Below are 20,076 nucleotides of genomic sequence, written 5' to 3' on the forward strand. Positions count from 1 at the left end.
CTGGAGGACCAAAACCACTTGGGCTGCTCCCCAGGGACTGAGACCCTGTGGGCGCCAGCGCGGAAATCCGCCACCAAAACCCTTAGCCCCGTGCCGAGAGGAGGGTCACCCGAGCATCTCACGGGGGTCTCAGCCACTCAGGGGGTAATGCTGCCCACCAGTGTCCCGCCACAACCCTGACCCCACTGCAATCCTGACCCCAGCATGACACCCCTTGAGCCCTGGCTCTGGCAGCCAGTAGGATTGTACCTCTGAGCCCCCAAGATGCCTCTTACAAACAGCCGCTCCTTCAAGACTGGGGGGGTGGCTGATACACCTAACAACACAGAAACAGGCACAGAGAAATTAGGCCAAAAAATAAGGAGACAGAGGAATATGTTCCAATGAAAAGAACAAGAGAAAACCTCTGAAGAAGAACTCAGTGAGACAGAGATAAGCAACTCACCTGGAAGAGTGTGAAATAATAAAGACGCTCACTGAACCCAGGAGAAGAACAGATGAACACAACCAGAAATTAACAAAGGGAGAGAAATTAAAAGAAAGTACCAAATAGAAGCTATAATTGAACAGAAAAATGTGCTAGAAGGGTTCAACGGCAGACTGGATGAGGCAGAACAGGAATCAGCAGCTGGAAGACAAAGCAGTGGAACTCACCCAGACAGAGCAGCAAAATGAAAGAGAACCTAAAAAGTGAAGATACCCTAAAGGGCCTTTGGGACAACATCCAGTGAAAGAATGTCTGCTTTATGGGGACTCCAGAAGGCGATGAGACAAGAGAGAGAAAGGGCCAGAAAAATTATTAGAAGAAATGGTGATAAAAACTTCCCTAATCTGGGGAAGGAAACAGATACCAAGGAAACAATGCAGGAGGCTCAGGAGTTATCAGTTTGATCCCTGGGTCAGGAAGATCCCCTGGAGGAGGAAATGGTAACCCACTCGAGGACTCTTGCCTGGAGAATTCCATGGACAGAGGAGCCTGGAGGGCCCCAGTCCACAGGGATCCCAAAGAGTTGGACATGATATGCAGGTCCTAGAAGCCCCTAGAGTTCTGAAGAAGATGAACCCAAACAGACACACCAAGACAGCAGTTCAGTTGCTCAGTCGTGTCCGACTCTTTGCGACCCCACGGACTGCAGCATGCCAGGCCTCCCTGTCCATCACCAACTCCCAGGGCTTACTCAAACTCATGTCCACTGAGTCGCTGATGCCATCCAACCATCTCATCCTCTGTCGTCCCCTTCTCCTCCTGCCCTCAATCTTTCCCAGCATCAGGGTCTTTTCCAATGAGTCAGTTCTTCACATCAAGTGCCAAAGTATTGGAGCTTCAGCTTCAGCATCAGTCCTTCCGATGAATATTCAGAAGTGATGGACTGATTTCCTTTAGGATTGACTGGTTTGATCTCCTTGCAGTCCAAGGGACTCTCAAGAGTCTTCTCCAGCACCGCAGTTCAAAAGCATCATTCTTCGGTGCCCAGCTTTCTTTATAGTCCCACTCTTATATCTATATGTGACCACTGGAAAAACCATAGCCTTGACTAGATGGACCTTTGTTGGCAAAGTAATGTCTCTGCTTTTTAATATGCTGTCTAGGCTGGTCATAACTTTTCTTCCAAGGAGTAAGCATCTTTTAATTTCATGGCTGCAATCACCATCTGCAGTGATTTTGGAGCCCAAGAAAACAAAGTTTCTCACTGTTTCCATTGTTTCCTCATCTATTTGCCATGAAGTGATGGGACCAGATGCCATGATGTTAGTTTTCTGAATGTTGAGTTCTAAGCCAACTTTTTCACTCCCTTCTTTCACTTTCTTCAAGAGGCTCTTTAGTTCTTCACTTTCTGCCATAGGGTGGTGTCATCTGCATATCTGAGGTTATTGATATTTCTCCCAGCAATCTTGATTCCAGCTTGTGCTTCATCCAGCCTGGCATTTCGCATGATGTACTCTACATATAAGTTAAACAAGCAGGGTGACAATACGTAGCCTTGACGTACTCCTTTCCCAATTTAGAACCAGTCCATTGTTCCATCACCTCCACTAGCACCAATGCATATTATAACTAAAATGGTGAAAGTTAAGGATAAAGAGAAAATCCTAAAAGCAGCAAAAGAAAAACAACGTTTTATATGCAAGGGAACCCCCATGAGGTTGTCTGTAGGTTTTTTAGCAAAAACTTTGCAGGCCAGAATGGAATGGCATGACATATTCAAAGTGCTGAAAGGAAACAACTTCTAACCAAGAATTCTCTAGCAGGCAAGGTTATCATTCCTTGTGCATGCATCAGAAGAATTAATCTTGTTAAAATGTTCATACCACCCTAAGGGGTTTCCAAGGTGGCTTAGTGGTTAAAGAAACTGCCTGCCAATGCAGGAGGCTCAGGAGATGTCAGTTTGATCCCTGGGATGGGAAGATCCCCGGGAGGAGGAAATGGCAACCCACTCCAGGATTCTTGCCTACAGAACTCCATCGGCAGAGGAGCCCCAGTCCCCAGACATGACTGACCACACATGCAGGCATAGTTATAAAACGGCGTGGTATTGGCACAAAAACAGACACACAGATCAATGGGACAAAACTGAGAGTTTGTACGGTCAATTAATCTACAATAAAGGAGCTAAAAATACATAATGGAGAAAAGACAGTGTCTTCAGTAAATGGTGTCAGGAAAACTGAACAGCCACATGTAAAAGAATGAAACTATACTACAGCCTTACACCACACACAAAAATTAACTTCAAATGGATTAAAGACTTGAATGTAAGACCTGAAACCCTGAAAGTCCTAGAAGAAAACATGCACAGTAACTTCATGACATCCTAGAGATATTTTCATGGATCTGACACCAAAGGCAAGGGAAACAAATGCAAACAAATAAACAAACAGAACAATGTCAAACTAAAAACCTTCTGCACAACAAAGAATACCATTATGAAAATGCAAATGCACCCTCCTGAAAGGGAAAAGAGATCTGAAAATCATATAACAATAAAGGGTTAATACCCAAGATACAAAAAGAACTCATACAACCCAACAGCAACAAGAAGAAACTCCAAACAACCTGATTTTTAAAAATGAGTTGAGGATCTGAATAGTCATTTTTCCAAGGAAGATGTACAGATGACCAACAAGCACATGAAAAGAAGCTTGGCATCATTAATCATCAGAGAAATGGAAATCAAAGCCAGACTGGGGTGTCACCTCATGCCTGTTAGAATAGCTGTTATTGAAAAGAAAAGAAAAATAAAGATTGGGCAGAATGTGGAGAGCAGGAAACCCTCGTGGGCTACTGGTGGGACTGTCAATCAATGCAGCCACGTTAGTAAAGAGTATGGAGGCTCCTCAAGAAACTAAAGAAAAAGACTACCATATAATCCAGCAATTCCACACTTGGGTATTTATCCCAAGGCAAGCAAAAACACTAATTCAAAAAACATATATAACATGCAGCCCATGTTCAGCATTGTTTACAACAGCCAAGATATGGAAGCAGCGAAAGTGTCTATCAACAGATGAATGGATAAAGATAAGATGTGGTGTGTGTATGCCCTAGCACATCTTTATCCATTATCTATATAATGGAATATTACTCAGTCACGAAAAAAGAATGAAATTCTGCCATTTGCTGCAACATGGATGGACCTAGAGGGTATTAAGGTGGTAAAACAAGTCGGGCGGAAATAGGATTTCACTCATATGTGGAATCCAAAACAAACAAAATTAAACAAAAACTCATAGATACACCGAACAGATCAGTGACTACCAGAGGAGAAGGGGTGCGGGGCATGAAATGCGTCTAGCGGGGAGCTGCATGCCGATGGGTGGCAATTAGGCCTCTGGTGGCGATGACTCTGCAGTGCACACAGGTTTCAAACTAAAATGCTGTGCGCCTGAAACTTTCAGATATTTAAAAAAAAAAATGATGGAAGGGGAGAAAGGAGGGAGGAGGAAGCTTCTGTAGTTTGAAAGGGGCTGAACAGGTACATCCACCTATTCAATGAGCCTTCTTCAGATCTGACTTCAAAGAACCAACTGTAAAGAAAATTTTCAACTGAAACATTTAAGCACGGATTAGCTGTTTGGTGATATGAAGACATAGCATCAACTTTAGCACGTGATAAAGCTACGCGGTGAGGTCTATTCGAGGGCCGCGTCTCTGGGCAACGCAGTGCGGAGCGTGACAGATGAAACCTGACGCGGGCGTGCAGGGGAGGGGGGTCACAGAAGCAGCGAGAGGAGCCGGGAGCCCAGCGGCGCGTGTGTGGGCGCCCGTCCTACAAGGCTCTCTGCTTGTTCTGTGACTGACATGTTAGTGACTCCCTTTAAAGCGCACAGTGCGGCCGGGGAGACAACATATATAAAAAGATAACCGACACTGCAGCTTAGCACGGGAAAAACCACAACCCACAGACGCCGTCAGTAAGGGTCACGGGAGAGAGAAGCATCTCCGCGGGTGTGCCGCAAGCCCCGCACCTCGCGGCGTGCGGAGCGGGGAGGGGCCGGTGATGGGGACCGAACTGACCCCGGGGCGGGGGGCGCTACAGACTCCCGGAGCCGGCCACCTGCCGCCTGAGGCGGTGCTTCCCTCTTCCCTTTTCCCACATCCGGGGCAGACGCAGTCGGCAAACCGGGTTTGCCTTAAGCTGGGGGCGGTGAGGGAGGAGCCAGAGAAGGGGCGCTCGGACGCCACCCGCGGCGGCGGGGTGGGCACACAGGGCAGGGACGTGGCGTCAGCACCATGGAGAGGGGCAGGGCTCCGCACACAGGCCTCTGCCTGCCCAACGCGGGGCCGGGGCGGGCGTCGGCAGCGGGCGGACAGCGGTGATGGGTGCTGAGCGGGGCCGGGTCAGGAAGCACAGCGGCCGCGGAGACCGCCGACGGCTGGGTAACGACGGGCAGCGGGAGGCAGCAAGGCCGGCCAGAGGGGCTCTGGGGGAGCCTGCGATTTAGAGCAGGCGCAGCCCCGGGGAGGGAACGCGCAGGCCGCCCGCCGGGGCCACCTGAGCCCGGTGCGCCCTCCTCCCTGAGACGGGAGCAGCGCAAGGCCATCCACCCTTCCCCGCAGTCACAGCTCTGCACCCGCTCCAGCTGCAGCACCACAGCGGCCGTCTGGACAAAGGGGGTCTGAGGAGAGAGCCACCAGCTGGAGGGCACAACGTGGGCAATGGGGGAAGCACAGCGGCTTCAGTCACACCTCTGCTCACAGGGGGAGCGCTAACCGGAACAGGTTGGCAGTCAGTGTTTTTTTTAATCTGCTACCTGCTTGATGTTATGATTTGCATATCTTCAAAGGAGAAGTCAGATTGATCACAATCTCACTTTACATTTTACAGTCTCAGGGAAAGGCTGCTAGAAGAGATGAGGGCCCTGGGCGTGGCAGAGACCAGGCCTGGCCAGCGGGCATCCATCCCCCGAGCAATGACCACCGCAGGGCTGATCACACCAGGGTGCTGGGGTGTGGCTTGGGGGTCAGTCACTTCCAGGCCCAAGTTCCCTCACAGCAACTGGGAGGGCACTCATTTTAGGCTGGGGTCTCCTGGGGACCCGCAATTCTCACAGACCAAGGAGCTGGGCATGAGCTTGCCCACGTTAGTGGGGATGTGTGCGGAACTGTGAAGCCCCTTCATAGTCCACCCTGCAGACTCCATGTGGGCCCGATGGGCCTGTGACCCTCCCCCCAGCATCTTCATCAACATGGCCAGGAAACAGTGAGGCTGTCCCGCAGGGGAGCTAAACACAGAGACCCGCCCCCCCCCCCCCCCAGTCTGACACCCCTTCCCCACACCCCGCCCCTCTCTAAGGGGGAGCCCCGGGAAGGGGAAGAGACCCTCGAAGGTCCAGCCCAGGCAGGTGCCAGAGAAAGACTGGAGCCTCCGAAAAGGCTCAGGGTGCTTACCATCGTCTGTGACCGGGGCGTCCCTGGGGTCCGCAGGCGAAGGCCTTCTCTGGGGGGCCACCGGCGCCGACAGGACCCGGGCCGCTCTCCAAGGTGTGCGCACAAGGCCGCGGGGCTCAGGGTCGCCGTCCCTGGCGGGCGCGGCGGCCTTCCGGGCTGCGTAGGCGCCCAGCGCAGCCACCAGACGCTGCCTGTCCACCCCGCCGGCCACTTTGGGGCTGAGCTCGTCCGGCTGGAGCCGGTGGAGTGTGCGCAGGGGGCGGCCCCCCGCGAAGTCGGCGCGCGCCGCGGGAGCATAGGTCAGAGCGGATGTCTGGGCCACGAAGGTCAGCACGCTGTCGGCCAGGGGGTCCTCACCCTGCAGGAGCGGGGGACAAACAGCGGGTGAGCGCCCATCGCCAGCCACGCCCCGAAGTGGCCCCCGGGTCTGGGTCGCAGGCACGTCCCAACACCAGGCACCCCGAAGGCGCAGCCGGAGCACGCCCAGGTTCACCTCCACCGATGGGCGGGCGCGTCCGCGTTCCTCCCGCAGTCTTTCCACAGCAGGTTTACTGAAGCGCAGCCCGCACGCTGCGAACCTCGGCCCATCTGTCCTCAGTGCCCCCACCGAGCGCGCGGACACCACCCGTCTGCCGCCCGGACACCTGCACCCCTCCCGGTTCCCCTCCCGCAGGCAGCGGCTCATCCGCATCCTTCTCCCGCTGTGCCTGTTCCTTCGGACGCTTCCTGCAGGGCGGCCTGCGCAGCATTGGGTGTCTGCTTCTTGCAAGGAGCGGGCTTCCCTTGTGGCTCAACTGGTAAAGAATCCGCCTGAAACGCGGGAGACCTGGGTTCCATCCCTGGGTTGGGAAGATCCCCTGGAGAAGGCAAAGGCTACCCACTCCAGGACTCTGGCCTGGAGAATTTCATGAACTGTGTAGTCCATGGGGTCGCAGAGAGCCGAACACCACTGAGTGACTATCACTTCACTTCACTTCTCGCCCGGAGCATGCCGACCCCAAGTGTGTCACCAGGCAGCGGTAGGGGCCGCGCTCCCTTGTACCCCTGAAGTCCGCTCTAAGGACAGAGGACGGCTTGTGTTTTCGTTCATCAGCTGGGGAACCTTTGGGTTCTTTCCGCTTTGGGGCCGCTGTGAGGGACGCTGCTGTAAACAGCCATAGACAAGCCTCTGTGGGTTTTCCTTCCTCCTGTCTGGGAGTGGGGCTGGCCAGTGGGCGGCCCTGCGCTAACCGTGTGGGAGCCGCGGACCGTGCCCCCGCCGCAGGGGCACTCACCGTCTTCTACTGCAGCGACCGCTGTCTGCCTTCGGTGCCACCCTGAGCAGTGAGGAGGCTCCTGCCAGTCGGGTCTGCGTTTCCCGCCGCGGAGCGATGCTGACCCCTTCTCCCATGCTGTGTCCCTTGGGGAAGGTCTGCCTACACCTCTCCTTGCCCCGGCGTTTGCTGTGGCTCCGCAGAGGGGCTCCCCAGGGCTGCAGCGCCCTGTGTCTGCCGTCTGTTTGCCTGCAGCTCCCTTCACTGGTCACTGAAACCCCTTTTGAATCTGATCCTTTTGACAGTGCTGTCCAGCCAGCGATGCTGCCGGTGCCCCTGGTTTCACACACAGCGTGGATCCAGGCCTTTCCCTGGCCTCCCCCGCCTTCCCTCCTCTCTCAGGACACTCTCCCAGGAGGATGTGGTCTCGTCACACTCTGATTTGCCCACAAAACAAGGCCCAGTTTCCTCACCTCGGGGACGCCTGTAAAAATGTTAGAAGTCTGTTTCTGCCTCTGACACGGCGCCATAAAAATTTCATGGACAAACAGTAATTTCCCACCAGGACCTGACTCGGAGCTGCCTTCACGGTGTGCTCTGGGTGCGGTGCTGGGGCCGCAAGCTCTCAGAATCTCGGGGTTCCCATTTTCTTTTTGGAGGGTTCCCATTTTCTACGTGCCCCTCTGTCAGGTCACAGTATCGGGCCAGGGGTACATGCCTGGGGACCTAGCTGAGACGTGCAGCCACCACTGAACTTACGACGGTGGTTCAGGCTCCCAAGGCTGCTGTCTGTTCCTATTAATGACAGGCGTTCAGCCTGCAGCACAGATTGGGGCGGCGAGCCTGGATCAGGAGCCTGGGAGCTCTGCATGCTGCTTTCGTTTCTCACACATGAACTTGGGCCAATCGCTTGATCTGACACTCAGTTCTGCTCTGCTACAGGAGATTGACCATTATCTGTAACATTGCTTTTATGTCTAAAATGATGTAACTGTGCTGTCCTTAGTCACTCAGTCATGTCTGACTCTTTGTGAGTCCGTGGACTGTAGCCTGCCAGGCTCCTCTGTCCATGGGGATTCTCCGGGCAAGAATACTGCAGGGGGTTGCCCTCCTCCAGGGGATCTTCCTGACTCAGGGATCGAGCCCAGGTCTCCCGCATTGCAGGCGGATTCTTTACTGTCTAAGCCACCGGGGATATAATTGTAGTTGTCATCAAAATGTTTAATTCCATCCAAGCGCTGGCTGAAATCAACTGCTCTCCCTTTAGAAGAAGAAGATTCACAAGGGAGAGGAGGAAGGGAGGAGACAAGACGCCTCCACAGCAAACAGCCCTCCAGCACTTCTGCACAATCTGGGTGCAAGGCTCAATCTCAAGTTCAGCTAAACTCCCGCTGAGCAAGGCTGCCTAGGAACACCTGGGGTCCCAGTGCGGGGCTGGACAGCCTCTGAGAGGCTCATCGACCTGCCAGAAGCACCGGCCCTCTATGTACGAAGGCAGCTTCTGCTCGAAGGGCTTCCATTACGGTCGGTGGAGAGGGCGCTGGAGGCCCCGCAGGCCCTCCGTGGGTGACCGTCAGCCCGGAGAGCTCTGGACGGATGGACCAGGATGAACAGCCTGTGGGGTCCCTGTGTGGTCCGAGCCAAGTTAAGGTGAAGAGGGAGAGGCTTTCACAGAAACGTCAGCTCTCCCAAGTCACGCCAGGTCCCGTGAGAGACGGCGGGGGCCCTGGTGTCGGGGACCGTGCACCCCGCCCCCCGGGTGCCCAGGCCAGCGTCCTCACGGTCACCCCGTCTGCGGCTTCACGTCCTGATGAGTGAGCAGAGGGTGCTGACCCCTGGCTCGGACCCCGATTCTGCTCTCGGTGACCTTTGCCCTAATGGGCCATCTAAGTCCAAGTGCAGTGGGGATGGCCACGGCACCCCGCACAGACGTGGAGGGGCTCCCGCTTCCTCGCGGCTTGCTCCCAGCCCGCTCACGCCAGTGATGCCGCTCTACCACCTCACACCTGCGCCTCCTGTAAGACTCAGACCCGGGCGCAGCCCTGGGGCAGCTACCGTGGACTCTGTCCACTCGCAGCTCTGCGTCAATAAGATCCTGGGACCGTTCTCAAGCCCTGATCTGAAGGTGTTTTATGACCTCAGGTTTCCTAAGATAACACTGAAGACTTGTTAAGACGGCAGTTGCCCGAATCTGGAGATCAGTGACCGAGAAGCGTGAGAGCTGGCCAGCTTCCAGCACCTGGCACGTTAACCCTTCACACCACGAGTCAGGTCAGTCTGACCTGGGCCTCGCGGGTGCGGTGCAGGCCGTGTGTGTGCTACAGCCGGGAACGGCAGTCAGCACGGCTGAAATGGACTCTTGAGATGCTACTCAGCCCACCGTGGTCCACACGAGACACGCAGACAGCTCCCCATACAGCCCTCAAGGGTCTGCAGAGTGACCCGGGGACAGAGGCATGCTGGGGAAGCCAGCCCAGTCCTGTCAGCACAGTTCTGCGTGGTCTGCATAACTTCCTAACCTCTGTGAGCCCTGCTTTTACCACTTGCAAAATTGCGGGGAGGGGAGGCCCAGAATCCTTCTTTTCTTAAAGCAGTGTATTAGGGAGAGTGAGGTGCCCAGCTCAGCATTTGGCTCAGAGGAGGCAGTAGGTAGATGGTGGCCGCCAGCAGCATCTCCACCGTCACCCGCATCACGGCCCCACCGCTGCTGTGCGCTGAGCTCCGGACCATGTTCTACATTCTGGGGGAAGAATGCCGCACACAGGGGCCTGTTTTCAAACAGCTTGCCGACTGCAGTGGGAGTCAAATCACAGACCTTAGTAACTATAGTGGAAAGAGTATCAAAGCAGTTTGGTGACAGGCAGTTTGGAAGGCAGTAGTCATCCTGAGCTGGGGAAACCAGGGCCGCTTCCTGGAGCCACAGTGCACGTCGCAGCCCTGCCTGGACGTCTACCCTTGCCCCGAGCCGTGCTGGGGCTGGGGTCCTGGACCCGAAAGTCGGGCGCCTTCCTCCCACGAAGTCTGCCGGCCCCAGTCCCAGATCACTCAATTACGAGTTCAGCCTGCCAGAGCCTGCAGGCTCTGAGATGCCACATGCCAGCAGATGCTGAGCGAAGGAGATTTTTGTGTATACACTGGTCACTCACGCTCGTCAGATATTCTCTTGTGCCAAGCATCCAAAACAAATTAGGAAGCCCAAATTGGGCCATCTTTTGACCACATAACAAACATTTCCTCCAGTTTGTCTCACAGCCTGAAGGCAGCGTTGACAAGCACGCTGATCAAGACACACTTGCTGCAGGCGTGACAAAGCGCGGAGCGGCGGGGCTGTCCACAGGCTGCCTAACGAGGCGGCCCCACAGAGCCACAGGCGGCGGCCTCGGAAGCCCCACTTCCAGAGCACTCGTGACAGTTGGGGTGCGTTGTGTTTGTGCTGCGGCCACAGAGGGCGGTGCCGGCCAGGCGTTCCCAGCCTCTCTAACACAGCGGGAGGGCTGTCAGCGCTCCACGCGCTTCGGGCTCCAAGTGCCCCGGCTGCTGCCCGCGCTGGTAGCCTGCAGGTGTCATTCTTACTGACAGCGCTGTCACCAGGACGGGCGTCCCTACGTTCAGAGCAGCCCCACGCGGGCCTGTGGCCACGGTGCCTGTGACCTCTGCTGCGGTCTGTGCTGTCCGTCTCTAGAGCTCACGAAGTCTGAGATTGAAGGGGTGTTAATTCCAAACCACAGGGGCAATGATTTCTGCAGGACGTTTACAGCAACGCGAAGCCTGAGTGTTCAGTTCCGGACGTCTGCCGGTGATGCTCCATTAGGTAGCTTGGAACTGGTCTCGGAGACCACGGAGGACAGGAAGCGTGTGCGGTGTCCCGCCCCTGCCCTCCCTCACCTCCGCTCCAGCGCACCCTCCTCCCGCTCTGTCCTTCACCGAAGCTGCGCCCACAGCCTCACGCCTGCGGTCAGAAGGCCCAGGGGGTGCTCCGAGGCAGGGAGCGCGAGGCAGGCGGCAGGCGCGCTGCCTGCAGGGTCCGCCCGGAGGACTCGGGACGACGGTCACAGCGTGGATGGCGTTTTCCGAGCGCCAGGGCCAGGCTGGGCTTTGACTTGACGTGTTTCCCTTCTTTCTGACCCTCTCAGCCACCCTTGCGTAGAGACACGACTACCTTCATTTCGTGGATTAGGAGACAAACTCTCCGGGGAGGAGGGCCCGAGCTGGGATCTGGCCCCAGGCCTGGCTTTGGGCAGAGCCCCAGGGAAGCGGACCCGACCTGCAGGCTGCCTGGTGGAAAATGCAGAACTGCGCTCAGCTGGGTCTAGAGGAGGCAACTTGGGGACCTTGCTTTGGCTTAAAAAATAAACATGTGAAAGCGGAACAATACCTTCAGGGCCCCAAGTTTCTGCGCTTTCCACCTAATTACAGTCCTCCTCCCATCACTTGGTGCTCTTGCTGTCATGTATTTTTCTTCCACATAAGCTAAAAACATCACAGTACGTTGTAATTGTTTTGCCTTAAATATCCAATTGTTTTTCTCCAGGCACTATATATGTTATGTGGGTTTCTCATTTGTGGTTACTTGCCAATTTACCATTTCTGGCTCTTTTCTTCCCCTTAGTAGATATTGGCGTCTCTATATCAATTTTCTTTAAGCTAAAGAATGTCTTTCAGCATGTCTGAAGCATGATTCTTCCAGACACAGATCCTTCCTGCTCGCCCTGCTGTTGTGAACAGTGTAGAATTTAAGCTGACAGGGGTTCGTCCCCTTTCTAGTGGTTCCACTGCTTTCTCATCTGCTAATGAGACGGGAGACATTGTCCTTATAAGCAGCCCCCCAGATGCAAGGCAGCTTTTTACCTGAGGATGCCTTTCAAATTTTCTCTTTATCTTAAGTTTTCCCCCAATATGATATGCCTAGATTTTGTTTTCTCTGTATTTTTCCTGCTTGAGGCTCAGTAAGTTTCCTGCATCTATGTTTTGATTAGTTTTATCAATTTTTGGAAAAACACCAGCCACCATTTCTTTAAATACTTCTGCTTCCTTCTCTTGCTGTCTTTCCCATCTAGGATTCTGATCACACATGTCAGAGCGCATGACGTCGCGCCCTATGTCTCGCGTGCTGTGTTCCCTTCTGCGCTCTTTCTAGGTACTTTTTCTTTTACTTTTGACCATGTCTACTGACCTGACTTGAGATTCACTGATTCTTCTCTCTACTGGGGCCAGGCTATCATTAAGCTCCTCCAATGAGTTCTTCACTTCTGATCTTCCTTTAATTTCTAGCATTTCCACTGGGTTCTTTTTTACTGTTTCCATCTCTCTGCTGCAGTTTTCCATTTGTTCATTTATGCTTTTTCACGTTTCCCACTCAATCCTTTAACATACTTACCTTACTTATGAAGATGTCCTTTTCTAGTAATTCCAATACCTGAGTCACATCTGGGTCTCTTCCTATCAACTCTTTACTCTCTTGACCAGAGTGACGTTTTGTTGTTCCTTCACGCATCTCCCAACTTTTGATTGTATGTTGGGTCAGTCATACATAATTGGGATTGTATGTTTGATTGTTGCATGAATGAGCAATGGAGACCAAAGCAAATGATATTTAACCCTTCTTCTCTCCGTCCGAGTCCATGGAATCTGTCACTGAAATGGGCGTGGATTTTGTTGCAGAGTCAGTCAGATTCAGTCAGATGCTGAGGGCAGGCTCAGGGCTCAGGTCCAAGCTAGAGTCAGCCTGGAGCGTTCCCTCATGCTTTGCAGACAGCCGCCAGCTTTCTGAACCTGGAGCTCTCTCTGATTCACAGCCCCACACGACATGTGCAAGAAACTTCTTTTCCTGGCTTTCTGCACCCTACACATCAATCTTTCTCCACCACGCTGCCTCATCCCAAGGCTTCAAGAGCTGAGGTGTGCTCAGCAAGTCTTGGCGCTTCTTGGAAGGACGTCTCTCAGCGCCTGCCCCTTCTCCCAGCTCCCAGCTCCTGTCTCGGGCACCCGGTGCTCCGTGCAGCCTGACTCTGGACTCTCCCCTCATGCTGGTCTCCACTGCAAACGGCTCCTTAAAAATCTCGGCTGCACTCTGCCCTGTGTCCCCCCATGGTCCCTGCCTCCAGGGATGTCTCTGCGTCTCTTCTCCCCTGGAAGGATCGCCTCCCTTTCTGCATGTAGTTCACTCAGGGCTCTCTGTATTCTCAGCTCCCTGGGTTTTTTCCTTTAAGGCTACAGTTCAGTAGCTCACCTGGCTTGTTCCTATTGTCAGAGTGGACTGGGGTGGTCTCTTGACATTCTGCCCTTTAAGATAATCCAAACATCTTCAACTGCTGACTTCCAGTTGTTCGTCCAACACCCATCCTCTGGGAAGCCCCTGACCCCACGTGCCCATCCGGCTCAAGTTCAGCCGGTCATTAGTACTAAACAACACAATACAACATGATAAATTCACAGCACTTCTCTGACGATCATGACAGCTAGATGTTTGATGACACATACACAGAAAAGATGATTCACAAAGTAATCCACTGGAAATTGGTTGCATCATCAGTGTAGAAAGCTAACGCTTCCAACTGAGATACGTCATCAGCTGACGGGTGAGGGGAGATCAGCCCGTGCTTGCCCAAAGCCCTAGCCGGGTCTGCATGAACGCTTCTCACACCCGAGTCCACGGCAGCTCATCAGAGATGACGAGGGCTTTCTCCTCAGTTAAGCCTTGGACAGAGAGGGTAATTTCTAGACTTTTGCGCCTTTTTTACATATTGAGAAGCATCTATCTCAGACAGAATAAAAATACCTGAGTCATAAACCAGTGCTGAGAAGCATCTATCTCAACACAGAATAAAAATTCCTGAGCCCTGAGCCGCCGAGTGCTCATTTTCTGAGCCATCCTTGTGACCATCGTGCTCAAACAGCCGTGTGGTGAGACGACCACGGAATCCGTTATTCGAACTGGGTGTTTCTGAGAGGGGAAGGGCTCGCTGGTCACTGCAAGGAGCAGCAGCATGACCCAGCACGGTCCAGGCAGGACCCCAGGTGCGGTCACCCCTGGGTGGGAGTTTCAAAGACCGCAGAAGCCAGACCTGTTGGCTGGTGGCAGCTGCTGAAGGCGGCTGGACAGGACCGCGGTGTGTCCGCACCCCGTGTCCTGAGACGGAGAGCGGCCTGGGGCATGGGCGTCCTCTCACGGGCAGCCCAGGGCGCAGCCTCAGGAGGAACAACCGGTCCCAGCAGAGAGCGGCGGCTCCCCCTCAATGGGGCAGGTGCCGGAGTGTGCCCGGGGCTGGACCGCCGTGCATGGGGCGGGTGCTGAAGCTCTGCGGGAATCCCAGGGTCAGAGCCTGGGCCCCAGAGGCAGGCAGAGCTGAGCCCGCCCGCGCTCCTGGGCGTCGCCACGGCCCGTCGCAGAGGACCAAGGCCCCACCTCCCACGCCCCGCCGTGGCCGCCGTCACCCCAACCCCCGGACTCCCAGGCGCCCACAGCGCAGTGCCCTCCAGGTGACAGCCAGCCACGTGGGGCCCAGGGGGCAAGGCTGCCCACGTGTGTCTCCAGTTCTGCTGCCAGAGCTCACGCCATAGAGCGGCCAAAACTGAACGAGAAATGGGCCGACAGGCTCGGGACTGACCGCCACGGACCGCTGTCACCGCCCAGCTGAGCGGGCCGCCGCGCCCACCCGGGACCTGGGCACAAGACTTCATTCAGCGCCACCGCCACCTCAGCAAGAAGGCCTGTCCAACTGCTTCAGGGGAAACTTCACTGTAACGCCTTCCACTCAGACTTCTCCGGCGCCTATCACTGATGGAGCACTGCGTCCCCGCCCTCCCATCGTGGGAGCTCCACGCGGGTTGCTCATTACCGACGGCTCGCGCCCACCACCCAGGCACCCACCCCGGGGGTCCCCACGATAGAGTCCGTACGCCCACGGCCGGAGCCGAGGCCGGGCTGGTAAAGACTCGCCAGGCCACTGGAGGGAGCCCCAAACGATTTCTGTTTTACGTTCTCAAATCCCCCACATCGAGAGCGCGAGGAGCAAGGCTGGCTTTCTGCTGTGACAGTAGACAGGGTCCATCCCGGGCCAGCGGTGTGGCCTCGCCCCTGGGTGCTGGGCGGGCGGGGGCGGGGGGCACAGATCAGATTTTCTTCGTGAGCAGGCCGCGCCCCTGTGAGTCTCTCATGGAGTCAGGCACGCCTCTGAGCATCCAGCAGATGGCCTTCAGACTTGACCTGGTTTCCATTTTGCCTCTAAAGCAGGGATGACTACTTCTAGAAACTACGATGAATTGAGCCCCGGGCTGAGAACTTCCTGTCTCCGTGCTTCATCCTCCCGCTGACGTCCCGACCATCACTGCCCAACGTCACAGCAGGACCCTGGAGGGCAGGGAGGGGAGCGGCCTCCCAAGGCCGCACAGCGCCGGCGGAGGAGCCACGGCGTTGGAACCTTGGCCACCTCGTGGGCTGCCCTCCGCCAGCCTCCAGGACAGGGTCATGCGTCAATGCAGCCCCTCATCGACGGGTGTCTGCTTCCCAGAAAATGCAGGATGGATGGCCTGAGTTTACCATTAAAGCGCACAGTGTGGTGCCTGCCTCAGCAGCGCATACGCCGAGACAAACAGTGTCAGGGCGGCCGGGTCAGCGGGGCTCACGGCCTGCGCCTGTGCCGAGGGGCCTGCAGACGGCCGCGGGAGAGCCTTTAAATCCCACCCAGGTGGCTCCCCCGGGAGCAGCGGCCGCGGGCTGGAGTGGGGGTGCTGCCTTCCCTCGTCATGCGATTCCCCTCCAGCCCAGCGCACCGCTGCCCCGCACCCTACAGGCCGCCCCGCTCCCCCCCCCCACACACACACACAACTGCCCTGCACGGCCCAGAGCCCTAAGCCAGGAGGGGTCTGAGAACCAGGCTGATGCAGGCCTCTCGGGCTGCGGTACCGGGGGAACTGAGGCAGCACCCCTCCTCTGGAGCTACCAACAGGGAAGAGCCGCTGACCCTGAGGCTGTGGAAAAGGGTGTGTTTGCCACCAACACCCAGCAGAGCTGGTCAGAGGGTCACAGCGTGGGGGGAGCAGCCCAACCTGCCCCGTGTCCTGGGCGCGAGGCCTGGGGAGGGGTCGGGGGAGTGACGGGACCAAAGATCCGGGCGTTCACCCGCCTTCCGGGCAGCCTCTGGGTCCAACCCAAGGCCAAGTTCTGCAGGCGCTGGGAGTGCGGCTGTCACACACCCCGCCCTCCCGAGCACGCAGACCTGGGCGCTCCCCCCGCAGTCCCTCCTCGCGACGCATGAGGGCCCTGGACGCCACCTCTAGGCCCTGCTCCCCCGGGCAAGTCAACAGCTAGCAACACCGCTTTCACTGGCTGTCATAAAAGCACGCCTCCTTTCCCATCTAGGTTACGATGGCTCGTGGCTTCTGTAAACTGTTCTTTTCCGTGGGCTTCGAGTCGCGGACAGCTCCGGAGCAGAGTGGCCCTGCTGCAGAAGGAACTCCCTCCCGAGGCCCTGACAGCTGGTGCAGACGGACAGCTCTCAGGGGACACAGGAGGACGGGGTGCACACAGGTCCTCCGGGGGCGGGGAGGTGCCCCATTCCCCCACCCCGCCCCCCACTTGCCCAGGACACAGGGGGAGAGCCCAGAGGGTCCACAGGCATGGGAAACGTCCCCTGTGTGCGCCCGGGGGCCGCGAGGGTCACCGCCCCGCCTGAGGGCTGAGAGGCTCACCTGGGCGGGCGGCCTGTCCGGCTCTGGCCCCGGGAGCGCGTCGGCGGCGGCGGCCTGGGACAGGGCCTCCAGATAGGGCAGGTAGCGCTGCAGGGCCTCGGCCAGCATGCCACCCTCCAGGGTGAGGCTCTGCTCATCCGGGACGCTCTGCTTCGAGCTCCTGTGAAGGAGAAGGAGGCGTCAGCCGGTCCTCGGGCACGGCGCCGGCTCCAACCATGGGGCCCATGGTGGGCAGGGGGCAGCAGGCTCTGTGTGGGCACGCAGGAGCCAGGCCAGGCGGCGAGGGCCAGACCTGCCGCTCACACTGCCCACAGCGGGGCCCTCTCTGCACCCCGAGCCTGGTGCCGGGACGCGGGGGGACCTGGTGAGTGAACCCCAACTTAACATTCTCAACAGCCGCCCCAGCACTGGGGGCAGAGACAAGCCAGAATGTGGGAGTCAGCCAGGACTTACCAAGTCCAAAGACAACCTCAGCGGCAGAGAGGTTTCCCGGGCAGGGAGGGGAGACTGGCGAGCCCTGGGTCCACCGCCCACCTGCTCTGGGAGCCTGTCTCAGTCAGCGCCCTCCCCTCCTCTCCCCGCTGGGTGCTGAGGAGCAGGCACACGGGGTGAGAGGGTTGTGCTCATGACCACATGTCCCATCTCCCGGAAGCTGTGACCACAGGAGTCCTCAGGGCATCGGCTTGCTAGTCAGCTGAGCCTAAAGTGGGGACATGACCCCAGGCGCTCCTGGCACCCCAGTGTGACCACAAAAGGCAGGCAGCAACCCCGGGAAGCTGCCTGGAGGAAGGGACCTTGTTCTTGTGGGGATTTTTTGCTCATCGCTCTCCCTAGAATCTGCATGGGGCCTCAGCCACAGTCAGTAGTGAAAATAACATCCTCTGAACGAATGAGGTTGGAAACACACAGCAGACTCAGGTAACGCTGAGTTAGCACGGAACCCGTGTCCCCACCGCTGACCTCGCAGACGGCACCTCTCCAACGTCACGAAGGGCGGCCCTGTGACCAGACTCCGCTGTCACTGGGGGTGAGTTTAGGACAACCACTGCCTGCGGTGATTGGCAGTGATGCAGGTCATGAACTTACTTGGAAAACAGAATGTCCTGTTTGCTTTTTCTTTAATGAAAATGCATTTTAAAATCATGTAAAACACAGTTTTCAGTCCCTGTTGGACTCAGACAACTGCAGAGGCCGTCTGTGGGTAAAGGAGTGGACAGGCCCCCGAGGTGACCGCACACGGCTCACCGCATGCTCTGCAGGCGCTCGGCAGGCGGGTGGCGATCGTGAGCCACAAACTGCAGACGGTGGCCCTGGCGGTCTCTCTCAGCTACTGAGTGCGCTTGACGCTCACACAACCAAACGCTGGGTTTCACCTGTGCCTGGTTTCACAGGAGTTGTCGGAAGTGCCCTAGACTCTGGAGGAGGCTAGCCCGGCCCCCAGCAGAGGCAGCGCTCCCAGCCGGGCCGAGGGTGAGTGCGCGTCCGCTGGCTGGTTCATTGCTCCCGTCCTTCCCCTGGTGTCTGTGTTTGCAGAGACGTGGCTTTTCAGGAACAGCTGGATTTTCACATTTACTTACAAATGCATCAAGTATGGTAAAAGTCGTGATGCCTGCAGGGAAGGGTGGGCGGCAATAGGACTTCTGCACTCCCAGCCAGGCAGGGAGGGAGGTGAAGCATGCGGGAAGGCCATGGGCACAGCCAGGGACAGAGAATGGGCTGCCTCTGCGCGCCTTGCCCTGCGGCCGGAAGGCGGCCTGTAGCCTGTGTGCAGAGGGGACTGCCCGCCTGCCTTGGTCTCCTGCAGGAGGCCCACACCAGCCCCAGAGGGTCAGGGCTCTGGAGCCCACTATCACCACCGCCCCCTTCTCCGAGCTCCCCGGGACCAGAGCCTGCACAGCTCAGACCTGACCGAAAGGAGCTCCCTGGGCCCCTGGGGCAGGATCTCGCTGGGCTCAAGGGCCCAGCCCCCTGCCCCCCGGCCTGGTGTCTTCTCAGACAACAACCCGAAGAGGAGGGATCCTCTAGCCGTCATCCAGGTGAGAGGGCGAGGCCTGGCGTATCACTGGGTCTCGCGATGATGCCGGCTCTGGTTGTGCCTGGAAGCCGCAGTCAAAGCCGAGCTTCCTCTATAGGTGCATTTCCTACGTGTGTATCTAGACGTCTGTGTCTCTGTGAGTCTGTGTGAGTCTGTGTGTGCCCAAGTATGTACCGTATGTATATGCGTGTCTGTGTGTTCCTAAGTGTGCATGTGTGTGTATCTAAGTGTGTGTCTGTGTGTGTGTGTGTGTCTGTGTGTATCTGTGTGTTTTGCAGGTGTTGGGTAAGGCTGTGTTACTAATAACCATATCCACTTTCAGTGACCAGGGAACAATGTTTTAAGTACTTTACTCCAAACACGACTGTTACCTATATGTGGTAACAGTCATATCTGTTACCGACATGTGGGTCTTTACTGTGGTTTAGACACACTCTAGGAATGTCCCTGGTGGCTGAAATGATAAAGAATCTGCCTGAAGTGCAGGAGACCTGGGTTCCATCCCTGGGTCGGGAAGATCCCCTGGAGAAAGGAATGGCTACCCACTCCAGTATTCTTGGCTTGAAAATCTCATGGACAGAGAGGCCTGGCGGGCTACAGTCCACGGGGTCACAAGAGTCACACACGACTGAGTGACTAACCGTTTAGCAGTGTATGGGGTGCAGGTGGGTGTGGACCTCACTGTTGATTTACCACTCGGGGTAACGGAGAACAGGCTCGCAGCCGGTGTTTTCGCACGGAAAGCTGATTCTCAAGGACACGTCACTAATGTTAAGGGTTTGATACCTGTATGTATTTCATACAAGCTGGACTTACAGAAAATCTTCACATTTGAGCTTAATTATCACAATTGATAAAACTGTCCTGTTATTATTTCTGAAGCCTTTTCAAGTTACATTGGCCCATACTTAATAGGATGTAAGTGATCAGGAGCCACATGGTTCTTTGCATCTCAAATCATAGCTGTAGCTTACCTGGCCATTTTTTAATGGATGAAATTTCATGTTCTGCGTTGTCAGAGTAATTTAACTGAAGTCAATTTACGTTTCTGGTACTTCGTCTATTTTTCTCAGTAATTGCTAATCAATGCAAATGGAACCACCTCATAAATGTGCCTTTAAATTGTCTTATTCATCTTCCCGGTGTCTGCTGGAGGACTGTTTGTGACTGTAACACGTAACGGCAACAGGCACGGCCATCACCATGCT

At 56.1% G+C, this 20,076-nt stretch overlaps 1 protein-coding gene across 2 annotated transcripts in view; it reads right to left on the bottom strand.

Annotated features, from left to right (window-relative positions):
- Positions 1-20,076, bottom strand: part of PTPRN2 (protein tyrosine phosphatase receptor type N2) — a 600,304-nt gene that overhangs the window by 385,741 nt on the left and 194,487 nt on the right. For both annotated transcript variants that reach the window (XM_061166236.1, XM_061166237.1), the window contains 2 exons: positions 16,834-16,993; positions 5,891-6,248 (listed from right to left, as the gene is read on the bottom strand). In XM_061166236.1, the coding sequence (XP_061022219.1) occupies positions 5,891-6,248; positions 16,834-16,993 (518 nt within the window). The remainder of the gene's footprint in view (positions 1-5,890; positions 6,249-16,833; positions 16,994-20,076) is intronic.

This window comes from Dama dama, chromosome 18, assembly GCF_033118175.1.
Source record: "Dama dama isolate Ldn47 chromosome 18, ASM3311817v1, whole genome shotgun sequence".
NCBI lineage: Eukaryota > Metazoa > Chordata > Mammalia > Artiodactyla > Cervidae > Dama > Dama dama.